This window comes from Lontra canadensis, unplaced genomic scaffold (genome assembly GCF_010015895.1).
Source record: "Lontra canadensis isolate GAN:19392208 unplaced genomic scaffold, GSC_riverotter_1.0 scaffold9, whole genome shotgun sequence".
Taxonomy (NCBI): domain Eukaryota; kingdom Metazoa; phylum Chordata; class Mammalia; order Carnivora; family Mustelidae; genus Lontra; species Lontra canadensis.
Window position 1 is genome coordinate 17,158,856 of NW_022631003.1, and position 21,864 is coordinate 17,180,719.

The following is a 21,864-nucleotide window of genomic DNA, read 5'->3' on the forward strand; positions in this document are numbered from 1 at the left end:
TTTTCTTAGGCTTTCTTGTGCTTCCTCGATCTGGGTTTCTGTTTCCTTCTCCAGATTAGGGAGGTTTTCAGCTATTATTTCTTCAGTTATATTTTCTGCCTCTTTTCTCTTCTCCTTTTGGGATCTCTATAATGCAAATGTTATTATGCTTGATGACATTGCTGAGTTCTCTTAACATATTCATATTTTTTATTACTTTTGTCTTTTCCTTGTTCAGCTTGATACATTCCCATTACTTTATCTTCCAGCTCCTTGATATGTTCTTCTGCTCTCTTTAGTGTACATTTTTCCCTTTAGGGTATTTTTAATTTTAGTTATTGAGTTCTTTATCTCTGTCTGGTTCTTTTTGACTTTTCTGTCTCTTTGTTGAAGGTCTCATTGGCTCTTTTGCTCTTTTCTCAAGTATAGTGAGTATCTTTAGGACCAACCTTTTGAATTCTTTATCTGGCATATTGCTTGTCTTTGTTTTGCTTAGTTTTTTTTTTTTTTTCTTTCTGTGATTATGCCCTGTTCTTTCATATGGGACACATTCCCCTGTCTCCTCATTTTGTCTATTTCTCTGTGTCTGTTTCTATGTGTTAGGAAAGTTGGCTATATCACCTGCTCTTAAAAATAGTGGGCTTATGAAGAAGAGCTTTAGTAATGCCCTGTAGTGCAACGTTCCTTGTGCATCAGAACTTGGTGTGTCAGGGGTGTCTCCTAAGTGTGTTGTATGTGCCCTTCTGTTGTGGTTGAGATGTTTTTGCTTTCATTCCAGTTGTCTGCAATGCTCTCTTTGTCTATTATAGGCAGAGTTTGGTCCCTGTGCTGTTAAGAGGTTAGTCTTAGGCCACCTTGGGCTGGTGTTGGGTCGGACTAGATGCCTGCCCTCAGCCCATTTCTGGAGCTATAGTCATACCGGTGTGTGTGGTTATCTTACCCTCTTCTCAGGGCAGGTCACTGTGGAGTGGTGCTGGTCATTGTTGAGGATGTTTGCAGGATAAGACCAGCAGCCACTTTAGAGGGACTCTGCTGAATTGGGATGGTTGGATGGTGCAGTTTTCAAGAGAATGCAGGGACAGGGCACACTGTTAGCAAAGCTAGGTGGAGAGTGTTTGGACTGATTCCCATAGGTATCTGTGTATATAGGCTAGTGGGCAGGGGAGAGAAATGGCACCACCCAGCTCCTTTGTTATTGGAGAAGTCTCCCAAAGGTATCTGTCCCTCTTGTATATGCTTTGAGACTAAGAAATACATCTTCCTGTGTACCCCATATGCTCTTCAAAATGCTGCTTTTATGCTATACTTAGGCAGGCTTGTTTGTTATACTGTTTCTTTGAGGTTTGGGACACAGTTTCTCATCACCCTCAGGCTCTCTCAGAGCCAAGCCTGCTGATTTTTAAAGTTTCTGGTGTTAAGCCCTGCTGATGGAACCATGTGGTAATGGAATAGTTCTGTATGCTGACAGTGTCAATGTCATTATCTTGGCTGTGATATCGTACTGTAGCTTTAATTAATTGGTTAGTTAATTAATCAATTTTAATGCATTCTTCTTGATTCAATTTTATTTTAGGGTTGGCTCAATTTCCTTTTCTATATGTGTGAATGTGTATATATAAATACTGTATGAGGTTGGTGATTTAATGTTTGTGAGATTTTTACTAAGCAAAGACATGGAAACCAAACATACTGTAGTTTTTTAAAATGTTACTCTCAGGGAAACTGGCTAAAGGGAACATGGGTTCTTTCTGTAAGATTTCTCATAACCACATATGACTTTATAATAATCTGAAAATTTAATAAACCCATTTAAGTAAAAAATGGAAGCTCTGTTAGGTGAGGTCAAAACTAATTCACCTCTTTCATGCACAGAGAGTCAGGACCCACTAATTTGCAGTGTGAAGTGCAAAATAAAAACACAGAGTGTCTTGTTTAAATAGTAGTAATAATCTGAAGACATTGATGGCAGCATATTAAACAAGTGGGAAGCCCTTTTGAGCATGGAGATCTTCTGCTGGACAGACAGCATGTCTGTGTAGCTGTTCCTGTGTACAGTCATTTTTCAGTCCAGTTGCAATTCATCACTGACTACTTATGCTCAGTGTGTTTGCTTCCTGAAGAGGGTACTTCCTTTGCTGAGCTACTTAACAATAGTTGCTTTGCCTAGCAGGCTTCCCTCACTTCTCTCAGAGCCTAGCATAATGCACTAGGATGAAACGCACCATTTCTCCTACCCTTGAAGAAACATTGATATTCAAAATATTTAAACGTAGGCACTGGACTATCAGAAAAATCTCTGGCCAGTGTTCTGCACTTGAGGGAAATGGTGTTATCTGAAACCAGAAGAAAGACCAAGAAAAGTGGGGCAAAGGTCAAGTAAGACTAAATAATTTTCATGAGATTTTGCTGTTTTGTATAATTTTTTTTTATCAGTGATGTGTTTCAACAAAACAAAATCTGGTAAGATTACTTTTATTTTATTTATTTATTTTTTAAAAAGATTTTATTTATTTTTTTGACAGAGAGGGGAGACACAGTGAGAAAGGGAACACAAGGAGGGGTGTGGGAGAGGGAGAAGCAGGCTCCCTGCTGAGGAAGGAGCCTGACATGGGACTCGATCCCAGGACCCCGGGATCATGACCAGAGCCGAAGGCAGATGCTTAATAACTGAGCTACCCAGGTGTCCCTAAAATTACTTTTACATTAGTCATTTGGAGTAGTTCCTTCTATTGACTAGTAATAGCCCTGAAGGGACTTTTTTATTTTCACAGATAATTAGTCACTTATTTCTGTCTCTTAAATATATGCCTAATTTTAGAAAAAAATCTTGTTTCAGAAAAGGAAAAATCCTTTTCCTAAGTGAAATTAAAATAGCTCTCTGTGTCCTCTGTCCTTTCACCATGTAAAAAACATGCCAGTGTATCTTAAGTATGGTGTCAGCACAGGGTTTCATAAAATAGTGAACAGGATCTTAGGGCTTAGAAGTCATGAAATTCACAGTTTAGTATAGAGTTAATTAGAAAGTTATTTTCTCACATTTCACCCTTCACAGTTTGTGTTCCAGCCATCTTAAATATCAGGAGGTTTCTCAGCTACATTCCACGTTCTCTTCTCTTTGGGCATAGATGAACACAGTTCCCTTCAACTGGAGCCCTTCTGCCATTTCAGCCTCACACTTTTGTTCAGCTAACACATCATCATGACTGTAAGAGCTAATTTTTCTGTTTCTTTTCCTCATAGTGAGGAGCTGTTTCAGGAATAGAAACTGAGATTTTATGAGTGTATGACTGACTCATAAGTGTCAGAGGAGTCAGGGGAATCAACATTTGACCTTTACTGACTATGTAGGGTCTTAAACTTTCAAAGTAGTTTCTAAATCAATCTAAATGATTTAGAATCATTTCTAAATCAAAGTAGTCTGTCAGTATCTGTGAACTTAAAGACAAATTAGTCTTTACTCAAGAAGCTTATTTTAAAATAAAAGTAGTAATATTAGCCTCATTATTTAGTTGGACCAATTAAATGAGAACACATATTTAAGTCTTTCATCCATACTTCTGTATCATGGTAAGGGACAATAAACCATAGTTTTATGTTATCACACCATGAGAATAATAGTAAAAGTATCATTATTAGTTCTGTCATCTGTGTGGGAATTCCAAGATAATGTGAAATTTATCAAGGTTTACTTTCTGCCCTCTTTGACAACAAAATCATGAAAAAATGCAAAATAGGATAAACCTGAAAATTTATACTTACTTCTGCCGACATACAAGTTGAGAGTTACCAAATTTATGCTGAGAACCAAAAGAGGCATTTGCTGTAGCAAGCGGTTTTCGGCATCGTTTCTTTCTATTTCCTTTTTAGTCATGTATAACCAAAGCCAAAGCTTCAGTTAGAGGAAGTTCTAACCAGAATGTGAGTTTTTCTCGTTTTTGTCACATTCTGGAGATGAAATTGCCTACTGAGTGAGCTATTCTGTAAAAACTGAGCACAAAATGCATGACGGCAATCGATTAAAGAAAGATTGTGAACCAGTGGAACTGTTGGCAGACTCAAGTAAGAAGCTGGACTGTATGTCAAGAATGTGGGCACTGAGGTGGTAAGATTATAGCAGTGATGGGATCTAGTTTCTGCACAGGGACTCTTCAAGGATGAGAGGTGGAGTGCTGAAGGTTATAAATTAGTTTATAATTTGTGTAAAACTATGCAGTTACTTAAGTGCACTTATCCTAACAAGTAAGGAGAGAGAACTATTAGGGAAAGTTGTAAGAGAATGGGGGTCAGGTTAAATTTATGATTGAGAATAAATATTTAAAAATTAATGTCATTGAAACACATACTATTTTATTGATATTAATATTATTAATAACCCATCAACCAGCTGTTAAATATTAAAATTCAAAATATTAAATTAAACATTAAATGATGAAATTAAAAATTAATAAACATTAATAAAATTAATTTTACTGAGGGGCCCCTGGGTGGTACAGTTGGTTAAGCACCCGACTCTTGATTTTGGCTCAGGTCATGGTGTCAGGGTCATGAAATGGAGCCCCACATTGGGCTCCAGTTTCTGCATGGAGTCTGTTTAAGACTGTCTCTCTCTTCTTAACTAAATAAATTCATTACTTATTATAAATTATTCATTAACATTATTTTATCAACAATATTAATATTAATTCTAGTTATTATTTTAAATATTTATTCATATTATTATGAATATAAATTTAATTTATTATACACTTATTAATTATTAAAAATAATTTTACTGAAAAGGGTAATACATAGTTGAAAGTGTTATATTGACACATGGTATTATCATTATTAAATAAGGCAAAAAGGGGGACGCCTGCATGGCTTAGTTGAAAGTGTTATATTGACACATGGTATTATCATTATTAAATAAGGCAAAAAGGGGGATGCCTGCGTGGCTTAGTCAGTTAAGTGTCTGCCCTGGCTCAGGCCATGATCTCAGGATTCTGGGACTGAGTGCCACATCCAACTCCCTGTTCAGCAAGGAGAGTGAGTCCACAAGCTGGGAGAAGGGGCAGAGGGAAAGAGAGAAGCAGACTCCTTGCTGAATTTATCTTTTTAAAGATAAATAATATCTTTTTAAAGATAAATAATATCTTTAAAAATAAGTAAGATAAAAAAATCTATAATGAAATCTCATAGGAAAGAATTTAAAAAGAAAGGTTAAATAAAGAGTTTAACAAATAAAAAACATAAACAGAAGTCAAAGGAAAAGCAATTGAGCATTCAAATAGAATTATCTTACTTTGTACAATAAAAAGAAAATATGTAAATATACATATGTAATCATATATATTATGCACTTATACAAAGCTTGAAACCTTTAAGATTTTATTTATTTATTAGACAGAGATCACAAGTAGGCAGAGAAGCAGGCAGGGGGCATGGGGAAAGCAGGCTCCCCACCGAGCAGAGAGCCTGATGCAGGGCTTGATCCCAGGACCCCAGGACCATGACCTGAGCTGAAGGCAGAGGCTTTAACCCACTGAGCCACCTAGGCGCCCCCAAAGCTTGAAACTCAAAAAAAAAAAAAAAAAAACAACAACACTTGTATTTGTGGGCGCTTGGGTGGCTCAGTGGGTTAAGCCTCTGCCTTTGGCTCAGGTCATGATCTCAGGGTCCTGGGATAGAGCCCCACATCAGGCTCTCCGCTCAGCAGGGAGTATGCTTCCCCCGCCAATTCCCTCTCTGCCTGCTTGTGATCTCTTTCTGTCAAGTAAATAAATAAAATCTTAAAAAAAAAAGCCCTTGTATTTGAGGCTTTATATGATGACTTAATAAGTGAAAAAAAAAAAAGTATTTGGTACCAGTTGGGGAAAATTGAAGTGTCGTAATTTAGGACTGAAAAAAAATATTTTTGTCTTTGGTAGAAGTAGTAATCAATTTAGGGAGAAGGCATCAGATGAGGAAAAGATGATTCCTAATTATCGTTAAATGACTTCATTTATTTCTTTATCATTTGGTACTATGAGTATTTCTACAACAGCTGCTTTGAGGTATATGTCAGATAATTCCAACATCTGTGTCATCTCACCGTTGGTTTCTCTTGATTGTTTTTACCCATGGAAGTTGAAATTTTCATGGTTATTCATATGCTGAGTAATCTTGGACTGTATTCTGGACATTTTGAATGAATATTTTGTTGTGAGACTTTTGACTTTATTTAAATTTTTGGTTTTAGCAGGCAATTACTCTGGCTAAATTCATGCATTCTGTCTGCTTAGATTCCAAAGTCAGCTCACTTTTTGGATCCTTTGTAGGGTTACTCACATTTTTCCTGCATGTATATCAACCAGTGGTCAATCTGGTAAACGTTAATGAAAAGCTTTCTAGTGTGGATACAATATATTTTTAAAGATTTTATTTGTTTATTTTAGAGAGAGAAAGAGAGAGTGAAAGAGAGCATGAGAGGGGAGAAGGTCAGAGGGAGAAGCAGACTCCGCATGGAGCTGGGTGTCCAATGCGGAACTCGATTCCAGGACTCCAGGATCAGGACCTGAGCTGAAGGCAGTCACCCAACCAACTGAGCCACCCTGATGCCTCTAGTGTGGATAGAATGTTACAGAGAAATATGCCTGTTTAGCCAAGAACATCTCTAGATGAAGTAGCTAAGAGAGTGTGTGGTAGCCAAGAGATGGAGTCAGAAGTTCCAATGATTTAAATTTTACATGATTTTAAAATTTACAAGAGGTTTTAGGAGTACCTGGGTGGCTCAGTCCTTAAGCGTCTGCCTTTGGCTCAGGTCATGATCCAGGGTTCTGGGATCAAGTCCTGCATGGGGCTCCCTGCTCAGTGGGAAGACTGCTTCTCCCTCTATCACTCCCCCTGCTCCCTCTCTCGGCTGTGTCTCTCTCTATCAAATAAGTAAATAAATAAAAGCTTAAAAAATTTACAAGAGGTTTTAGATAATGTAGAATGTTTTGAGCTACAATGCAAATGTAGAAAATTGTACAAAACAAATACACAGCTTAATGAATTATTCTAAGTTGAGCATCCTTATTAAATACTGTCTTTGTCAGACAAAGAAGCTTGCTACCAAGTTCAGAGGCCCACCGGGTATTCTCTTGAATCAAACTAAATTGACTTTTAGGAGAATAATTATCTCACTTTAATTTTGACTTAAAAAAAAAAGCCTTTTAAGTCCATTTTAATCAAAAGATTCCCCCATATTGCTTTTTAAAATTTGCTTTTCACTTTTTTCATTAAGATGCAAGAAAATTAATTACGTAGAATTACGTAGAATGTTTTTTAATTGACGGTGTAAATTCACAAAATAACAGGACAATTGCCCCCTCTAGTGGAAAGGAATGAAGTGGAAGTAGCATTTTGATGGTTAGTTCTTCTACTAGTCTGATGTCTATTCTGCATTAATATAAACAAAAACAAAAACACATTTTCAATTATATTTTTTCCAGGTAATCTGCATCCAAGGAAGCATTCTATTACCAATACTCTGAATCAAGTCTTGGTTTTATCCATAATCATATTGCTCATAATTACAGTGATTGCAATACTAGTGGGTTTTTTAGGTAAGTGAATTGTAATCTTTGTTCATCTAGAGAAGTCCACTTTCCAAAAGAAGAGAGGACTTATAGGTAATTTTCCTGTTCTTTACACTTCCTAATTTTTAAAAATTTCAATGAGTTAAATTCTAATTACCTTGGAAGTTGGGTCTTTGATTTTAATTGTGTAATATAGAGGTCATATTATTGCAAGCTTAATAGAAGGACCAGAGCCTGCATAATTTAGAACCCAGTTTCCAACCTTATTGTGCTTTAATTTATATTATTGCTAGGTCTTTTATCATGTAGTTTTACTCTACAGGCATACATATATATATATATATATATATATACACTCATATATTTTATTTACAAACGTAATTATATACTTTATATATTTTATATATAAATTTACTCTCAAATTACATTTTCTTTTTAAAAAATTTTCTTTGGATTAAGGATATGTGGAAAATGAGCTATAACTGACATATAACATTATATTAGTTTCAGGTGTACAATATAATTGAAATTACATTTTCAACTAAAATTACTTCAAAGGTATTGTGTGCAGATCCTTATGGAGGACACATCAAAATAGAGCTGTATAAGCTGAGTGTATAAGATTTATGAAATTTTGTTTATGTTTGAATATTGGCCAAGAATTCAGTAATTTTAAACAATATATTAGTGAGGACATAGGCTGAGATGATATTAGAAAGAAGAGAGGACCACAAAAACATGGTGTCTTACAAAATATAGACCTCTCTGGCCTTTCAATAATCCAATAGTCACTTATGAATAGGACTGTGGGGCTGTTATTTTCCATTATTCCCTATGATATCACTGACTTTATCATCATAGGACTATTTAGACATATATCTGGTGATTTCATCTGAAGAAACCTTATTCATAAAAGATATCTACACCCTGCCCTTCATTTTATTTAGGAAAGAACCTAGAGCTCTTGAACTATATGCTTTCTAAGGCTGATAAAATGTTGCTATTGATTACCCAGCATTAAGAAAAGGTAACAGTAGTCCAGAGTTTAAGGCATTATTAATTCTTTTTTCCATCGACCCACTAAGACATTAGTTGAACCTTGCTTTGACATTTATTATGTAGTGTATGCAATGACTTTCAGAATTCTATTCCTCATTTGAAAAAGAAGGACAATACATTTAGTATTTCACATGACCATTGAAAAGTGTATTAGAAAGCACTTGGTAATATATAGGAAAATATAAAAGCAAGTTGTTTTTATTTTTAGTAACCGGTAGAAAATTGCATCAGATGTCATCAGAGTGTCTTGAAGCTGCATGCCCAGAAAGCTGGATTGGTTTCCAAAGAAAGTGTTTCTATTTTTCTGATGACTTCAAGAATTGGACATTCAGCCAGAGGTTTTGTGACTCACGTGGTGCTGATCTTGTTCAAGTTGAAACCATCCAGGAACTGGTAAGAAAATAGTTTTACCTAGAATTAAAATAAAAAGGCCCCTCCAAACAAGTACTGTTTCTGTAAATCCCTTGGAAATCACTTCAGTTGGTAGGAGTTGAAGAAAAAATGGCAGCCCATCTCTGTATCTTCTCCTCAGCAATGAAAAGCAGCAGTAGCTCCTGGAATCTCTACCTAAATCTGTACAACTATTGAGCTAGCAGAAACTTCTTCAAGTAATTGTTTTGGAACTCTGGAGTCTTGTAGCATCCAAGGATAACTTAATGAAGAGGTTAGTAAATTTCACTTAATCCCAGTGAGTTTCAACTTTCCCACTCAGTGGCTACCATTCCCCACACCTCATCATGGCTGGGAGCCATGGATACTTCTGGCCATGTTCCTGGTAAAACTTGCTGGAACCAGGATGGCCAATAAGAGCATTGTTCTTCAAATATTGTGGTTATGTGTTGTGATTTTTGAGTGCTGCTTTTCATTTTTTTTAAGATTTTATTTATTTATTTGACAGAGATCACAAGTAGACAGAGAGGCAGGCAGAGAGAGAGAGAGGAGGAAGCAGGCTCCCTGCCGAGCAGAGAGCCCGATGTGGGACTCGATCCCAGGACCTTGGAACATGATCTGAGCAGAAGGCAGAGGCTTTAACCCACTGAGCCACCCAGGCACCCTGAGTGCTGCTTTTCATTGTTGAGGGGAAGATACAGAGACGGGCTGCCATTTTTTCTTCAACTCCTTCCAACTGAAGTGATTTCCAAGGGATTTACAGAAACTGTACTTGTTTTTTTCCCCCTTTTGGGAGCCAGGCATTTAAGAAAATCTTTGGCTGGTAACTGGCTGACCTTAGAAATAACAGAATAAAAATTTCAGTGACCACACAGAGTTGGGAATACAGTTTTTGCAAAAATTATTAGAAAAGTCACAAACAGATGGCTCCAAATCTCAATAATCAAAATTCAACAATCTTTGAAGAAAATAATTATATTCCCAGAGCTAACACAATAAAATATTCATTATGTCTGGTTCTGAACAAAGAAATTACAAAGCATAAAGATGAATAGAAAGGCATAGCCTATTCACAGGGAGATATATCTGACAGAAATATCTGTCAGAGATATATCTGACAGAGCTATATCTGACAGAAACCATCCCTGAAGGAGCCCAGTCATTGGAAATATTAGTCAAAGACATAAAATCTACTGTCCTAAATATGGTCAATGAACTAAAGAAAACCATAGACAGAAAAATTAAAAGAAATCAGGAAAATGGTATATAAATAAAATGAGAATATCAATAAAAAGGTAGACATTATTAAAGGAATGAAATAGAAATTCTGGAGCTAAAAGTACAATGATTGAAATGAAAAACTCACTAGAGGAGTCAAAAGCATATTTGAACAGGAAGAAGAAAGGATCAGCAAACTTGAAGATAAGACAATTGAATGTATCCTGTTTGGGAATAGAAAGAAAAGAAAAGAAACCAAAGATAAATGAACAGATCCCGAAGGAACTGTAGTGTCATCAAGCAAATCAATAAATGCATTGTAGGGATCTCAGAAAGAAAAGAGAAAAAGAAGTAGGAGAAATATGTAAAGAAATAATGGCCCAAAGTTTCCCAAAGTTAGGAAGGAGATGAATATACATGTCCAAGAGTCTCAACAAATTCCTAAGCAAGATAAATTCAAAGAAATTCCCATGAAGACAAATTAGAGTCAAGTAGTCAAAACCCAAAGAGATAAATTTGAAAGCAGCAAGGGGAGGGACTAGTCAGGTACCTGGGAGCCTTAGTAAGATTAACAGTTGATTTGTCCTGAGATACTATAGAAGCCAGAAAGCAGTGGAATTACATATTTTAAAAATTCTGGGGGCACCTCGATGGCTCAGTCGGTTAAAGCCTCTGCCTTCAGCTCAGGTCATGATCCCAGGGTCCTGGGATGGAGCCCTGCATCAGGCTCTCTGCTCAGCAGGGAGCCTGTTTCCCTTCCTCTCTCTCTGCCTGCCTCTCTGCCTACTTGTGATCTCTGTCAAATAAATAAGTAAAATCTTAAAAAAAAAATTCTGAGGGCACCTGGGTGGCTTAGCGGGATAAGCCTCTGCCTTCAGCTCAGGTCATGGTTTCAGGGTCCTGGGATCAAGCACCGCATCGGGCTCTCTGCTTGGCAGGGAGCCTGCTTCCCCCTTTTCTTCCTGGCTCTCTGCCTACTTGTGATCTGTCTCTCTGTCAAATAAATAAATAAATTAAATCTTTTAAAAAAAATTCTGCAAAAAACCCTGCTGATCAATAATTCTGTATCTATTGGGACACCTGGCTGGCTCAGTTGGTTAAGTGTCTGCCTGTGGCTCAGGTTGTGATCCCTGGATCCTGGGATTGAGTCCCACACTGGGCTTCTTGCTCAGTAGGGAGTCTGCTTCTCCCTCCACCTGCTTCTCCCCCTGCTTATGCTCCATCTCCCTGACAAATAAATAAAATCTTTAAAAAAAATAATTTTGGGGGCACCTGGGTGGCTCAGTGGATTAAAGCCTCTGCCTTCAGCTCAGGTCATGATCCCAGGGTTCTGGGATCGAGTCCCGCATCAAGCTCTCTGCTCAATGGCGAGCCTGCTTACCCCCTCTCACTCTGCCTGCCTCTCTGCCTACTTGTGATCTCTCTATGTCAAATAAATAAATAAAATCTTAAAATTTTTTTTTTTGTATCTGTTGAAACTGTCTTTCAGAATGGGGAAAAATTAAAACACTTCTAGACAAACAGCAGCTAAGGGATGTTCTTAGCAGTAGACCTATCCTTAAGCAACTATAATGTCTGAAATTAAAGTACATTAGATAGTAACTCAGAGCCAAAATAATAAAGAACACTCATAAAGGTAACCACACAGATAAATTATAAAAGCCAGTATTACTATACTCTTGGTTTAGTTTGTAACTTCTCTTTTTTCAGAAAAGATTTACAAGATGAATTCGTAATACAATATTATAGATCTATGTTAATGTGCATACAATGTATACATATATAATCTATGATCATAATATAAAGACAAGGTTGGAGATGTATAGGGGCAAATATTTATATAATATTAAAACCAAGTTCAGGGGCGCCTGGGTGGCTCAGTGGGTTAGGGCCTCTGCCTTCGGCTCAGGTCATGATACCAGGGTCCTGGGATCGAGCCCCGCATCAGGCTCTCTGCTCAGTGGGGAGCCTGCTTCCTCCTCTCTCTCTCTCTCTGCCTGCCTCTCTGCCTACTTGTGGTCTGTCAAATAAATAAATAAAAATCTTAAAAAAAAACCAAGTTCATATTATAAACTAGATTGTTATAAGTTTAAGTTTAATTGCAACCCCCAAGGTAACCACTAATAAAATTACTATAATCCATACGGAAAAAGAAAGAGGGAATAAAAATGGCACTTACAAAAGCTCAACTCAATAAAAAATGCAATAATAGAGGAATTAGAGAATAAAGAACATATAAGAGGTATAAAAAATAAATATGGATTCCTCACTGGGAGTGGAACCTACTCAAAAAAAAAAGAAGATAAATGGTAGAAGCAAGTCCTTCTTTATGGGTAATCACATTAAATGTAAATGGATGAAACTATCTGATTAAAAGGTGGAGACTGGCAGTTGGATGAAAACAAAATGAGATCCATCTGTATGTTCTCTCTCAGAGACTCACCATAGATATAAAAACACAAGGAAGATTAAAGTGAAAGGATGGAAAAAGATACTACATGCAAATAGTTACCAAAATAGAGCTGTGTGACTATATTCTTGTTGGATGAAATAGACAAAAGCAAAAAAATTTATGACACAAAGAAGGATATTATATCTTGATACAAATTTTGATACAGTAAGATCTAACAATTATAAACATGTGGTACCCTAATAACACAGTCCCCAAATATATGAAGGAACAATTGACAGAAGTGAAATGAGAAATAGTTCTATTATAATAGCTGAAGACTTCATTATTCTACATTCAATAATGGGTAAAACAACCAAAGACAAGAATAGTGAGGAAAAAGAAGTGTTGAACAGTTCTGCAAACCAATTAGATATAGAAGACATGCAGAAAACTCCTCCCAACAACAGAACACATATTCTTCTCAAGTGCACATGGAATGTTTCTTTGGGATCGATCATGTGATAGGCCACATAACAAGTTAGTAAATTTGAAAAGATTGAAATCATATAAGGTTCTTTTTGCAGTCACAATGGAATGAAACTAGAAATCAACAACAGAAAGAAAACTGGAAAATGCACACATATGTTGAAATTAAACAACCCACTGTTAAATATCCAGTGAACAAAAAAGAAATCACAAGGGAAATTAGAAGATACCTTGAGACAAATGAAAACACAACATACCAAAATTCATGATATGTGGTAAAAGCAATATAAGAAGGAAATTCAAAGCTGTAAATGCATACCTTAAAGAAAAAAAAAAAAAAGAAATATCAAAAGTCAGTATCCCAACTGGATACCTCAAGGAAAAGAAAAATAAATATGTTTATGACTTCAAAAGAGTAAAAATTTTCCCAAGAAGTCATTAAATCACTAATCCACTAATCATAAGGGAAAATCATACATTTAATTATAGTGAAATTAATACTTGCAATAATAAAAAAATACTCAGTGTTAACAAGGATGTATAGCATGGAAAACAGGCCTATAATGCTGGTGTGAGTGTAATTTCTTGCAATGACATCAAAAAAGAGTTTGGTGTCATTTAGTAAAATTGACAGTAAGTATCCACTGTGGCCTGATCATCCATTCCAGGACAGGTGCAAAGAATGTCATTACAACATTCATAATAACTTCAAACTTGAAATAATCCTGGTGGAAACCAATAATAGAATAGATAAACAAATTGTGGATTATTAATACAAAGTAGAACTATACTGAATTATAAGTGAACAAATTATCAGCAATTTCTCTTAGTTTTAATATTTGTGTGTGTATGTTGCTGTAGCATATCTAGTCTCTATGTATTATAAAACAATATAAAATTAAAAAGGAGAAAATCATAAGAGCAGTCAAGAATATAGCATACAGGTGCTCCTGGGTGGCCCAGGTCATAATCTTGAGGTCCTGGAATTGAGCCTCACATCAGGCTCCCTGCTCAGCAGGGAGTCTGCTTCTCTCTCTCCCTCTGCCACTACCCCCTGCTTGTCGTGTCTCACTCTGTCAAATAAATACATAAAATATTAAAAAAAAGAAAAAAGAACATAGCATAGAAGCAACACTTCTTCTGGGAGAGGTCAGATAATGACAGGTTAATGCATATCATCTTTGTTTTCTAAAAGAATTTCCTACTGAGGTATAAAGGCCCTTATGACCACTGGATTGGGATCAGCAGAGAACTAGGCCAACCATGGAAATTGATAAACGGTACTGCATGGAGCAACTGGTAAGTTCTGAAAGATATGATAGCACTATTTGTATTTGAATTTACTTTGCATGAAATCAATTGTATTCTCCAGTTATATCCTCTAAGAATTTTTATTTTAGGATTAGTTATAAAGAAATAAAGTGAAAAATTGTAGGTGGTAGAGGTTTTGAAACCTCCTCCAACCAATACCATGTGGCATGGTAGAATGATGAACTTAACAACAGCCTTCTGTGTGTCACTGACCAACTCTTTCACGTTGAGCAAACTACACACTATCTTTAAGTATGTTGCTTACCTCTACAACAAAATTAATTGTATTTGCTCTATTGATCTCACAGGGTTGATATGAGAATCAGAGATTTTGATGTATATGGCTGCACTACTTAAACTTTAAAATCTTATATAAATGCAAGTTAAATTATATTAAACTATCACTGCATCAGTGTTCAACCATTTATATAGGGATGAGTGATGGTAATGGCATCCATTACAAGATCATAAATATAATGGTCAGCACAAGTATAGTTTGGCATTGTCAAATTTAATCTCAATCTTATATCTATCGGGTCTTTATATTACTGGGAAAATTTCAGATAATGCTGGAAGACTTGGATTCAGACAGTTCTGCTAAATGTTTTCTTGTCTGAGCACATGAGGAAGTTTTGAAAAGTTGCTTTATGAGGTTATGAAAAAGTCTTCAGCATTGGAAATATCACTTTTTTTGGTGAAAAGGGCACTAGGTAGGACATTCATGGTTTTGAAAACTAGTTCTTACTTACTAGCTTTTTGATCTTGGACAGATACTAAGTTTTAAGAGTTAGAACTTATGTTTATACACTGTTGTATGTGTAGTGCCTAGCACCTTGTGGAAACTTGTTAAATATTTCGTTTTAACCTTTACTTCTTCCTCAGCAATACTGAAATAATAATATTCACTTCACCTAATTCTTTAAGTGTTTAAAGGAGCAAATATATTGTTAACTATTCAGTTGCTGAAAATTGTTCATCACACAGAAATGAAAAATATATTTTATTAAGGGCTAGCATGTCTCAACCATAGGCAAATCAGGTCACATGATAACAATTTCACACAGTACAGAGGAAAAACTTATAGTCTAAATGCTGACTGAGATGTCCGTGGCAGGCCATTTAAATGCTGATGAACACCACAAGAGAAAATAAAGTCCCAAGAATAGCAGCAACAACAAAAATCACCTGCAATATAACAGCATTTCTTCCCTCTTCTCTTTCTCAAAGTGAAGAAGGTGAGAATAGAATGGGCCCTATATTTTCATTGATTTAGGTATGAATCTTAGTTTTACTTGTTATAGGAATCTTGGTAAATTTTGTTGTTTTGGTTTGTTTGGTTGTTGTTGTTTTTGTCCATGAAAAGAAATGATATAGATCTCAGAGGGTAATTTTTAGTATTAAAAGATGACATGTATAGTGTATCTTACATTTAGAGGCTGATTTAATGTCAGTTTCCTTGTTTTCTTATCTTTATTCTCTCTGCTTTTGGAGAAATATCTGGTGACCAGCTGATTGACTTTGCTTCTTCCATTGCAGTTTTCCTATCAGAGGAGGAGGAGAATGTGCCTATTTGAATGACAAAGGTGCCAGCAGTGCTAGGCATTACACAGAGAGGAAGTGGATCTGTTCCAGACCAGACACGTATGTCCAGATGCAGAGACAAAGCTCTATCTGATCTTCATATACTCATCGTAACATACTACTAAATTTTAAAGCATCAAGAGAATGGGGGTGCCTGGGTGGCTCAATCTGTTAAGCATCCATCACTTGATTTTAGCTCAGATCATTATCTCAGGGTTGTCAGATCAAAACCCACATTGGACTCTGTGCTGGGTGTGGAGCCTGCTTAAGATTCTCTCCCTCTCAAACCCTCCTACACTTTGGTGGGAATGCAAGCTGGTGCAACCACTCTGGAAAACAGTGTGGAGGTTCCTCAAAAAACTGAAAATAGGGGTGCTTGGGTGGCTCAGTGGGTTAAAGCCTCTGCTTTTGTCTCAGGTCATGATCCCAGGATTCTGGGATCGAGCCCCGCATCAGGCTCTCTGCTCAGCTGGGAGCCTGCTTCCTTCTCTCTCTGCCTGCCTCTCCACCTACTTGTGATCTCTGTCTGTCAAATAAATAAAATCTTAAAAAAAAAAAAAAAAACACTGAAAATAGAGCTACCATATGACCCAGCGATTGAACTACTGGGTATATGTCACAGCCAGCGTGACAAATTGACCAGGAAAACATGAGGGTAAGAGGATGGTGAAAAGAAATTAAGAGACAAAGAGATGGGGGACATTGAAGAGGATGTCCAACAGTGCCGATTTTATTCCACATCTTACAATCATTTATAAGGCAGACCACAATAGAAGGAGTAATACATCAGAACCTAGTCAGATGACTGCAAGTTTCTATAACAAGTTTACATTAACTACAAGCAAACCTCATGATGCCAGGTAGTCTCGGCTAAAGCCATTAGCAAGACAATCAACCAGGGAGTGGGTTATGGGAGGTACAGGAATAACAAGGACCAGCTAAGAATTCATGACCCTGACCACATTGTTCCCTTCTGTAGAGAGAGTGTGTGGGAAGTCACGTAGGCGAGTGCACGACACATAGCACAGACCCTTTTCTCAGTGTTACTCAACTTTCCCGTCCTTAACCCCTTGTCAAGGTGTCCGGACTTTGAAGGAGACACAAGCCAGGGCCTGGTTTGATCCATGACTCCAACCATGCTGTGGCCTCCAACAGGTATATATCCTAAAGATACAAACATGGTCCTCCGAAGGGGCACGTGCACCCAAATGTTTATAGCAGCAATGTCCACAATAGCCAAACTATGGAAAGAACCTAGATGTCCATCAACAGATGAATGGATAAAGAAGAGGTGGTATATATATACAATGGAATACTATGCAGCCATCAAAAGAAATGAAATCTTGCTATTTGCGATGACGTGGATGGAACTAGAGGGTATTATGCTTGGTGAAATAAGTCAATCGGAGAAAGACAACTATCATATGATCTCCCTGATATGAGGAAGTGGAGATGCAATGCGGAGGGTTTGGGGGTTAGGTAAAGAAAAAATGGAAGAAGATGGGATCGGGAGGGAGACAAACCATAGAAGACTCAATCTCAAAAAGCAGACTGAGGGTTGCTGGGGGGAGGGGGGACGGGAGAGGATGGTGGGGATATGGACATTGGGGAGGGTGTGTGCTATGATGAGTGCTGTGAAATGTGTAAACCTGGTGATTCACAGACCTGTACCCCTGGGGATAAAAATACATTATATGTTTCTTAAAAAAATTAAAAATTAAAAAAAACTAAAAGGGAGATTCTCTCCCTCTCCCTCTCTCTCTCTGCCCCATCTCTCTCTCTCTCTTAAAAAAAAAAAAAAGGTGTAAGAGAAAAACAAAACAAAACAACTCCCCCCAGTAATATACAATGGAAACCCTATGAGGCTATCAGCTGATTTTTCAGCAAAAACTTTGCAGGCCTGAAAGAAGAGGCATGATATAGTCAAAGTGCTAAATGGTAAAAATGTGTAACCGAAATTATCCTTTCTGTCTAGGCTATCATTCAGAAAGAAGTGGAGATTAAGAGTTTCCCAGACAAACAAAAATTAAAGGAATTCATCACCACTAACACACCCTTAAATTAAAGGGGATTCTTTGAGTGGAAAGGAAATATCATAAAGAGAAATAAAAGTAAGAAAGAAAAATATTTCACAGATACATACAAACATAATAAAAGTAGATTAATTGCTTATAAAACCCATATGGAAGTTAAAGCACAAAAGCAATAAAATTAAATTATTTAAAATTAAAGAACAGATTAGAGAGCCAGAAAGAAACCCACTATTATATGGTCAATTAATCTATGACAAAAGAGGCAAGTATATACAATGGGAGGAAGTCTTTTTAACAAATGATATTGGTAAAACTGGACAGCTGTATGCAAAAGAATGCAACTAGACCCCTTTCTTATCCAGTACACAAAAATAAACTCAAGATGGATTAAGCACCGAAATGTGACATTTGAAACCATAAAATTCCTAGAGGAAAATACAGCCACTAATCTTGAAATCAGCTATAAAAACATTTTTCTAAATATTTCTCCTTTGGCAAGGAAAACAAAAGCAAAATTGAATGATTGACTCTGTACATCAAAATAAAAAGCTTTGCACAGAGAAGGAAACCATCAACAAAACAACAAGATAACCCACTGAATGGGAGAAGATATTTGCAAATGATATATCCAATAAGGGGCTAATAGCCAAAATATATATAAAAAACTTATACAACTGAACACCAAAAAACCCCCCAAATAATCCAATTAAGAATGAGCAGAAGACATGAACAAGCATTTTTCCAAAGAAGACATACAGATGGCCAATAAATACATGAAAAGATGCTTAATATCACTCACCATCAGGGAAAAGCAAATCAAAATTACAATGAGGTATCACCTCACACCTGTCAGAATTTCTATAATAAAAAAACAAAAGAAGATGTGGAGAAAAAGGATTCCTTGTGCACTGGTGGTGGGAATGTGAACTGGTCCAACTATGGTAAAAAGCAGTATGGATGTTCCTCAAATATTAAAAATAGTATCACCATATGATCCAGAAATTCTACTACTGGGTATTTTACCCAAAGAAAACAAAATATACTAATTTGAAAAGATACACACCCTGCTATTTATTGCATATTATTTACAGTAGCCAAGATATGGAAGCAACCCAAGTGTCCATTAATGGATGAATGGATAGAGAAGATGTGCCATATATAATGGAATATTACTTGGCCACAAAAAGAATGAAATCTTGCCATTTTCAACAACATGGATGGATCTAGAGGATAAAATAATAATTAAGTGAAATAAGGCAGTCAGAGAAAGACAAATACTGTATGATCCATTCATGTGTGGAATTTAAGAAACAAAATAAACAAACAAAGAGACAAACGAAAAAGCAGAATCTTAACCACACCAGAACAAACTTGTAGTTGCCAGAGGGCATGTGGAATAGGTGAAGAGGACTAAGAGAACACTTATCATGATGAGCACCAAGTAATGCATAAGTTTGTTGAATCATTATATTGTACACCTGAAACTATTATAATACTGTATGTAATATAATACTGTATATTTACATAATATAATACTGTATGTATATGTACAATAATTACATTGTAAAGTAAAATAAACAGAAATTTTTAAAAATTCAAAATCCATGGTGATCTGATATCTTGGTTGTGGTAAAGGTAAAATTTCGTAGTACTAAAATAAACCTGTTTAGTGAGATTAAAATATGTTTACTGAGTTAGCTCTTATTAATAATCACCTATTTCTGTTGAAAAATACTACATTTCAGCAGATATATGGGGCTTCTAATTCTGTGTTGAACATTAAAATACCAAAGTTATGGTTTAGAAATATCTACTCAGGCACTTGAGTTTTCTCAGCAGTCTTTTGTATTGTTTTTTGTTTTTTTGCATGAACATTTATTCCCAAGTAAGGGTTCAATTAAAAACAAATTCGGTAAGAGAATCTTATATTGAACCTGGCCAAGGCACTCTAATTTTTCCATATGCCTATTGTGATAGAGCACCTCCACACATCTGACTTCAAAAAATATGATTTTTGTCCTAGGATCCAATATTTCTTACAAGTGAGTCAACATTATATTTTAAAAAAGCTCTATTTTAGCTCCATTCTACTTTTTTTTTGTAGAAAACTAATGGGAGAAAAAAGAAGCACAATCATTTTGGACTTTAGATCTTAGCCTCCTGCTGAAGAAATTACGGATTATTTGTGATACAGTAGTCAGTTATATAGTTTATGGACCAAAGATTTAGTTTCCATTTTCCCTTTTTTGTATACTCTGTTCAATAGATATGAATGGGGAATGCATTCCTCCATTTCTCTTTAGTATCCCTCAGGTTGCAGAAAACACCTATTTTCACCAATAATCTTAAGATGTGATGGTGTGTTAGTATTTGAAGGAGTCAAATAAAGATTTACACTAGTCTACCTTTCACATTCTTAGTCAAATGATAGAGACTTGCAAAGGAACCATACTACCTGGAGGGGCCCAGAAGCCTAAAGGAGGCATCAGCAAGAATGCCAGCTTGTAGCCAGGCCTGCTGCAGTGAAGAGGGGTCAGCCATCCTGAAATTGCCTCATCAGGAAGCCATCTCATTCCAAAAAAGGAGTTCATATGCGAAATTTATCAAGTGTTAGAGAAAGATGAAAAATTATTTGTACCTGAGGAAATAGTCCAAATAGAAGAATTTATAAAAACAAACAAATGGAAAATAATCTCATTCCCCTAAAAAAACCTTTAAAAATGATTATATTTATTATTCCTGAGGAGATAAAGGAATAGGGTATAAAATAGGCAAAACAATCTAAAAGACCCGATCATAATCTTGAAAACAAAATATATTGTTGAAATATACTCAATAGAAGAGCTACATCTATGAAAGGACCCAGCTGACAAACAAAAGAGTGAAGGAGTAGATGGGGTTGAAGATATCACTGAGAAATCAGAATGAAGAGATGAAGAGTTGATGAATATTAAAAAATTAAGAGACACATGATTCATGGAGAAACTCAAATATACATCTATTAGGAATACTAAAAGGGCCCAGCAGAGAAATGAGAATAGAATCATCTGAAGAACTTATAGGGTGTATGTAATACCATCTCTGGGCCTGAACCATGGGGTTTTTTGACCAATGTTGAGGTTCCAATATGACAAGCATAGGCGATATACTTGCTATGAGCTTCAGGAGACCATCTGAGTTAAAAGAAAAACAGGGGGAAGAAAAAAGAAGAGGAAGAAGGAAGAAGGAAGAAGGAAGAAGAAGAAGAAGAAGAAGAAGAAGGAGGAGGAGGAGGAGGAGGAGGAGGAGGAGGAGGAGGAGGAGGAGAGTGTACAATGGCTGGTTTTATTTTCTGTTGTAAATACCTTTGTTGGGTACAAACTGAAACATGGAGAAATAGTAACTTTTGATTACAGTAGGGGCTTACATGTAGAAATTGAATAGAATAGTATGTAGACTAAAATGCAGAATCATCAGCTACATCCTATGGAGTATGAGTGGCCAAGAAAAGCAATAACTTCTATGGCTTCACCAGTTTCAAAACAAGTACAGTTTTGTATTTCATGGTTGACTCTAATGATACAGAAAGGGAATGAGAAACTAGCAAATATCTTGAGCAATCCTTGATGAACTTGAAATGCTGCATTATTAGCTTTTGTATACAACAGATAGTCCCAGATCATAAAACAGCTAAAATCACATTCAAACTAATGCTGGGGTTTTCAATACCATATAAAGCGGCACATTGAAGCCATCTGTATGATCATTAAGTTCAGGCGATATGGAAGACTAGCTACCCCTAATCTTTTAACTCATAATTAAAATATTTTCTCCTTATACAAATTTCTCCCTAACAGAGAGCAGTCACTCTCAGTTTGTGGCAGGTATCACGTTAGTG

General features: G+C 36.2%; 1 protein-coding gene across 1 annotated transcript; it reads left to right on the top strand.

Annotated features, from left to right (window-relative positions):
• Window positions 1-3,055: 3,055 nt before the first annotated feature.
• Window positions 3,056-16,141, top strand: CLEC2D (C-type lectin domain family 2 member D). Its single transcript, XM_032854944.1, has 6 exons — window positions 3,056-3,184; window positions 3,847-4,038; window positions 7,431-7,544; window positions 8,785-8,969; window positions 14,258-14,361; window positions 15,910-16,141. The coding sequence occupies exons 2-6, from the start codon at window positions 3,978-3,980 to the stop codon at window positions 16,046-16,048; spliced, it is 603 nt and encodes a 200-aa protein (XP_032710835.1). The 5' UTR covers window positions 3,056-3,184; window positions 3,847-3,977; the 3' UTR covers window positions 16,049-16,141.
• Window positions 16,142-21,864: the final 5,723 nt, after the last annotated feature.

What these genes read in the sequence shown, in the direction of transcription:
- CLEC2D (XM_032854944.1), top strand. Translation starts at nt 3,978, where the DNA reads ATGCATGACGGCAATCGATTAAAGAAAGATTGTGAACCAGTGGAACTG. An exon ending in GGAACTGTTGGCAGACTCAA is followed by an intron (nt 4,039 to 7,430) that starts GTAAGAAGCTGG and finishes TATTTTTTCCAG; the next exon opens with GTAATCTGCATCCAAGGAAG. An exon ending in GGTACTGCATGGAGCAACTG is followed by an intron (nt 14,362 to 15,909) that starts GTAAGTTCTGAA and finishes CTTCCATTGCAG; the next exon opens with TTTTCCTATCAGAGGAGGAG.